This window comes from Podarcis pityusensis (assembly GCF_964106645.2).
Source record: "Podarcis pityusensis genome assembly, chromosome: 2".
NCBI classification, from domain to species: Eukaryota; Metazoa; Chordata; class Lepidosauria; order Squamata; family Lacertidae; genus Podarcis; species Podarcis pityusensis.
Genome location: NC_138029.1, coordinates 114,815,778 through 114,822,284, shown reverse-complemented (window position 1 = coordinate 114,822,284; position 6,507 = coordinate 114,815,778). Strand labels below are relative to the sequence as shown.

At 49.7% G+C, this 6,507-nt stretch overlaps 1 protein-coding gene across 1 annotated transcript; it reads left to right on the top strand.

The window, feature by feature from the left end:
- The first annotated feature begins 2,784 nt into the window (after nucleotides 1-2,784).
- Nucleotides 2,785-5,528, top strand: SLC25A53 (solute carrier family 25 member 53). Its single transcript, XM_080993241.1, has 2 exons — nucleotides 2,785-3,147; nucleotides 4,540-5,528. The coding sequence occupies exon 2, from the start codon at nucleotides 4,578-4,580 to the stop codon at nucleotides 5,430-5,432; it is 855 nt and encodes a 284-aa protein (XP_080849367.1). The 5' UTR covers nucleotides 2,785-3,147; nucleotides 4,540-4,577; the 3' UTR covers nucleotides 5,433-5,528.
- Nucleotides 5,529-6,507: the final 979 nt, after the last annotated feature.

Here is a 6,507-nt window from a genome sequence, read left to right as displayed (position 1 = left end):
CACCTTGGACTCGTGTTAAGTAAGACCCCTTACTTAACCCCTACTGAGCTCTGGGCCTTCCACAAGCCTGTAGACCCTGGCAGTGGTTGCCTTTCCAGTCAGGCTTGTTGCCTGATTCTGGAACTTTGCACTTTTCTGCCATACAGTGGTACCTATACGGGTTAAGACCTTAATTCGTTCTGGAGGTCTATTCTTAACCTGAAACTGTTCTTAACCTGAAGCACCACTTTAGCTAATGGGGCCTCCCACTGCCGCTGTGCCGCCGGAGCATGATTTCTGTTCTCATCCTGAAGCAAAGTTCTTAACCCGAGGTACTATTTCTGGGTTAGTGGAGTCTGTAACCTGAAGCATATGTAACCCGAGGTACCACTGTATACACCACTGAGCCCTTCCAGTGTGGTGTAGTGGTTAAGAGCGGTAGACTCGTAATCTGGTGAACCGGGTTCGCTTCCCCGCTCCTCCACATGCAGCTGCTGGGTGACCTTGGGCCAGTCACACTTCTCTGAAGTCTCTCAGCCCCACTCACCTCACAGAGTGTTTGTTGTGGGGGAGGAAGGGAAAGGAGAATTTTAGCTGCTTTGAGACTCCTTAGGGTAGTGATAAAGTGGGATATAAAATCCAAATTCCGCTTCTTCCTCCTCCTCCTCCTCCTCCTCCTCCTCCTCCTCTTCTTCTTCTTCTTCTTCTTCTTCTTCTTCTTCCTGTCCCACAGCACACAAAGGGTGTGTTCTAGACCATGGGTAGGCAAATTAAGGCCTGGGGGCCAGATCCGGCCCAATTGCCTTCTGGTTTGTTTTGCTCTTGTTTTTATTATGTATTTTGTGTTTTTATATTGTGTTTTTACGCTGCGAACTGCCCTCAGATCTTTGGATGAAGGGTGGTATACAAATTATTTGATGATGATAATGATGGTGATGATGATGATGATGATAGGTGTACAGTGGTACCTCTGGATGCAAACGGGATCCATTCTGGAGCCCGCTCACATCCTGAAGAGAACGCAACCCGCATCTGCGCGGGTCGCAATTTGCCGCTTCTGTGCATGCGTGTGACGTCATTTTGAGCGTCTGCGCATGCGTGAGTGGCGAAACCCGGAAGTAAAGCGTTCCATTACTTCGGGGTCGCTGCGGAGCGCAACCTGAAAATGCTCAACTTGAAGCAACTTTAACCCGAGGTATGACTGTAGATTTGCCTCTCGCACCTGCTAGCCATTGGGGTCTGGTTGGCCACTGCGAGAAGAGGATGCTGGAATTAAAGAAAGAGGGAGCTTAAATAAAGATGGAAAGAAGAAAAAGTTCCTACCAGAGAAGAATGGCAGATCAAGTTGATGGATTATGCCGAAATGGCTAAAATGACCGGAAGAATCAGAAATGAGAAAGACAAAAATTTTAATAAGGAATGGGGAAAATTTATAACTTATTTTATTGTAAACAGTTAAAATCGTTTGTAGGGTTGGAATATCACTTGTAGTTTAATGGTGAATTTTGGATACAATGGAGAGATAGAAGACTTGGATTATTATAAAAGATGCAGGAGGAAATGATTAACAGTAGGACCCAGAAAAGGGAGGACAGAAGTCCAAGAGATCCTTTGGAATCTTGCTTTTATGTTGTGTGCTGGATATGTGATGTAAAATTTCAATGGAATCTTTTTGCGGCTCTTCCAATACATCAAAACAAGTTTTTTTTGCTTCTAATATAGTAGGTACATCCATTATTTATTTATTTTTGACCCCTTGAAATCTCCCACGTGTTCCTCCTTTAAAAGTGGGGGTCAGGGTAACCTGGGAAGGATTTGCAAAGGGGTAGATGGAATGGGTGGGGAAGGGTAGGGGCCCCCTAGCAGGGGCTTAGCAATGGGGGTGCAGGCAGCACCAGGTGTCAGGCTGAAGGGGGGGTGCCATTTAAGGTGCTACTGGAAGGAATTTTTTTATTTTGACTATGGCAGACCAACACGGCTACCTATCTGTAACTAAAAAACTTAACTTATTCAAATTGCTACCTTTCTTTCTCTTAATGATAATTTCAATCCATAATGTTATACAATTCAACATATTTTACTCCTAGGCCAATTTGGTACTTACAAACAGTTCTACTTATATTATATTAGAATATCTAGCTAAATAATCCTTAAATTTCTTCCAAACTTCTTGATATGCCTCCTCTTTCTGATCGCGGATCCTTCCAGTCAGGTCAGCCAGCTCCAAAAAGTCCATCATCTTCATCTGCCATTCCTCCACTGTTGCTATTTCTTGCAATTTCCAATTTTTGGCTAACAAAATTCTTGCTGCAGTTGTGGCATACAAAAACAATCTAACATCTTTTTTGGGCAATTCCAATCCTGCATATAACTTTCTTAATGGGGGGGGGGGCTTTCCTGAATTCCACAGCGATTCTCGCCGCCCCCCTGCCCCAATCAAGAGTGGTTTTGTACAACACTCACAGAAACACAGTGGCCCTAGAATAAAATAACAAATAAGGAAATGGGGTGGGTACCCCACAAAAAAATCATAGAATTGTAGAGTTGGAAGGGATCTCCAAGGCTCATCTAGTCCAACTCCGTGGTGTGCAGGAATCTCATCCAAAGCAATCCAGGTATTGATTGGAGGAAATTATTGCGGCTCCTGATGGAGAGCGCGTGGTGCTGTGCTTTTTGCTTAATGTTTCGCTGACAATTGTGCGTTTCAAAATTTCATTCAAAGAAGCACATGGGAGCTAGTAGCCACTTTCTGCGTTGTCTCGCAGGGTATGGGGGGAGCGGGGGAGAGAAGCCTTTCGTTTAATTTTCTGCAAAGCGCTCCGTTGCAAGAAGGGGTTGGGCTCTCCTGACGCCAAAGGATGCAGCGAATGCATCTTTGGCTGCTGAGCAGGAGAGCACAGGCAGCCGGAAGTCCATGGACCGCGCAGACAGCAGCAGCAGCAACAGCTTCTTGTGAGAAAGGAAGTGGGAGGCGTCTCTCTCTCTCTCTCTGCAACCCCCCCTCTGGCACCTGAAAGAATAGAGTAAGTGAGCGAGAAAGTTAAGGGAGGAGGATGGCACGGGGACAGATCTCCTGGCCTGTGGCTGCTGTTTCTTTGGAGTGCTGCAAGGAAGAACTGCACCTCTGAGCATCACTTGGGGCCTTTAGGAAGGAGAAGATTTGTTCAGGTACCCGAGCCAAGGCCGGTGGCTGATGCATCACCCTCTGCCAAAATGTGGGGCTTTCAGAGGCTGCTGTCCAGAGGATTGGGGGATGGAGGGTGGTGGTGGTGGGAATCTGCCTGCCCTCTGCGATGGGACCTCCTAACGAACGGCGATCCCCTGCAGCCTGATGGAGACTTAAGGAGACTCAGCAAATGCAACCCCACCCCATTTTGCAGGAAGCTCTCCCAGCGTTGCAGTCGATTCATGTGAGGCCTGATCTACGCATGCAGCCAAATGAGGTAGTAGAGCAGATCTGAAGAAGAGATCTAAGGCTGGATCAGGCCAGTTGCTCATCTAGTGCAGCATTCTGCTCTCCGGCCAGAAACCCCTTAGCATCACCTTTCCTATAAGAAAGTGAGCCCTCCTGCAACATTACTGCAGATCGGAGGATAAAAGCTCCAGGCCACAACAGAGCCTTTGCTTCCCGCCTCTCTCCCAGCCCTGCTTCTTATGAAGGGGCATAGTCAGTATTTATGTTAGGGAAAGGCAGGACACTCATCTTCCGTCTGGCTCTGTCTAGCAGATTCGGAATGATATGTCTCAACAAGAGTTGTTTTAAATTACTTTCTTTTGACCCCACGTGCTCAGAAAAATCTGTCAGAATCTTTCTGCAATTTCTACTTTTAGTTAAGTATTTTTAATTGCTTTGCTTCATTTAAGGGGGGCAGCCCTCTCCCGCCCCCCCCCCGGCTTCTCCTCTGTGTGACAGACCCCTCATGTTAGTCATATAAGTCTCTGTATCTCTTCATAGGAACCTAGGACGCCATCTTGCCCAGTCAGGGTGTTGGCCCACCTACCCCAATATTGTCTACACTGACTGGAAGCAATGTCTCATGCGCGGGGGGGATGTCTTTCCCAACCGGGACGCGGGTGGCGCTGTGGTCTAAACCACTGAGCCTCTTGGGCTTGCCAGTCGGAAGGTTGGCAGTTTGAATCTGTGCGATGGTGGTGAGCTCCCGTTGCTCTGTCCCAACTTCTGCCATCCTAGCAGTTTGAAAGCACACCAGCGCAAGTAGATAAATAAAGTAACGGAATGCATTACTTCCAGGCTTTGCTGCTTGCGCATGCGCAGACGCCATGCGCATGCGCAGAAGCAGCGAATTGCGACCTGCAGACGCGCAGATGCAGGTTGCGTTCGCTTCAGGATGCGAACAGGGCTCCGGAACGGATCCCGTTCACATCCAGAGGTACCACTGTATACAACCTTTAGAAGACACCTGAAGGCCGCCCTATATAGGGAAGTTTTTTAATGCTTTATTATGTTTTTAAATATGCTGGAAGCTGCCCAAGTGGCTGGGGTGGGGTACAAATACTAAAATTATTGTTGTTATTATTTCTCTCTTCTAAATCTTGCAGTCCAAAAGAGGAAGACTCCCAGCAGGAACTCCAGGAAGATGGAGGAGAATCACCACAAAAGATGGAGCTCCGCCAGCTGTGCTGTGGGAGCTGCTTCCAGCTTCGCCACCACGCTGGTGACCTTCCCTGTCTACAAGACCATTTTCCGCCAGCAGCTCCACGCCTTGTCCATCACGGAGGCCATCAGCCAGCTGCGCCAGGAGGGTCTTGCCGGCTTTGCACGAGGCATTGCCCCTCCGCTTCTGGCCAGAACGCTGCAAGGGGCCTTGATGTACGGCACCCACGACAACCTCCTTCGGGCCTTCTCAGACAGGTCTCCCGGGCCTTACTCACTGAGAGACCGAGCCTTCGCAGGCCTCCTCTCGGGCTTCCTGGAAGCGCTGGCCTTTGGCCCCTTCGAGAGGGTCCAGAACGTTCTCCAGGACGGGCGGACTGTGAGGAGATTCCCCACAACCTGGAGCATCCTGGAGGAATTCAACTCCTACGCCCCCAAGGAGAGGCTGGCCCTGGGCTACTACCGAGGCCTCAGCCTCATCCTGACCCGCAATGGCCTGGGCTGTGCCCTCTACTTCTCCTTCAAGGACCCCCTCCGCAATGGCCTGTCTGACAGGGGCTTGCCCCGCTGGCTCCCGGCCCTGGTGTCAGGCAGCGTGAACGGAACCGCCATCTCCTTCCTCCTCTTCCCTCTCGGCGTCCTCATCGCCAACGTGCAGTCTCAGGTGGGGAAGGAGGAGACCCTCAGACTCCCGGCGGCAGCTGCAGCCGTCTGGAGGGCTCGGGGCAGGAAAGCCACGCTCCTCTACAGAGGAGGGTCCCTGCTCATCCTCCGGGCCGGAGTCACATGGGGCCTCACCACAGCCATCTATGACTTACTCGTGGACATCAGGGGCTAGGAGCCCCTATCCCATCCCGTTAAGGCCTTCCCAGAGTGGGGGACATTATTCTGGGCCAGGCCAGAGAAGAAAGGTCCCCGTAGGGGAGGCGGGGAGAGGAAACAGCACGGAGGACAATGTTTAATATTGGGGGGCGGGGAAGAGACCCAGTTCTAGAGCAAAACTGCAGGTGGAAAATACAGGTCGCAGAATCCTCTGCAGAAACCTGAGGCTGATGGAGAAACATCTGCTGATCTTGCCACCTAAGGCCTTCTCCTCGATCCAGTCTGTGCTTCCGACTGCAGTCCTCAGCACCATCAGAAGTGGTTCCCATTGAGATGGGGACCTGCCTCTGAGGAACAGGCGCTTGCATGGGGCTGGGCAGGACCAAAACTGGAGGTGCACACCTCAGGTTCTTCCTTTTTGTACTACAGTGGTGCCTCGCAAGACGAAATTAATTCGTTCCGCGAGTTTTGTCATCTTGCGATTTTTTTCGTCTTGCGAAGCACGGTGTCGGGAAAGTTTTGGAAAAGCTTCAAAAATCACCAAAGTCTTTAAAAACCTCAAAAAAGGCTACCACACCGCGTTCTATGAGTTGCTCCTCGAAGTCAAGTCACAACTGTATTAACGGTGTTAAGAAAAAGGAAACAAACTTGCAAGACGTTTCCGTCTTGCGAAGCAAGCCCATAGCAAAAATCGTCTTGCGAAGCAGCTCAAAAAACAAAAAACCCTTTCGTCTAGCGAGTTTTTTGTCTTGCGAGGCATTCGTCTTGCGAGGTACCACTGTATATGCGGGTAGTGCTGGTTTTCTAGAAAAAGAGGTGCCGCAACTCACCATGAATGCCTCCCTCATTCTCTTAGAATGGGAATGGTGCCCACCTGAGAAGTGCCTGAACCCACCTGAGAGGTGCCAGGTGAGCTCCAGCTGGGGGAAAAAAACTTGCTGCATGCGGGTATTAATTAATTTAAGCTGCATTGCGAAACAAGTATAAGGGGAAGTCCCTTTGAACACACTGCCACTTTCTTCTGAGTAAACGCAAGGGGGCTTCCACTGTTAACAAACCAGGGAAGCAAGGAACAAACAATGCAATGGTTG

Excerpts from the sequence above, each read along its gene's own strand:
- SLC25A53 (XM_080993241.1), top strand. The coding sequence starts at position 4,578 with ATGGAGGAGAATCACCACAAAAGATGGAGCTCCGCCAGCTGTGCTGTG.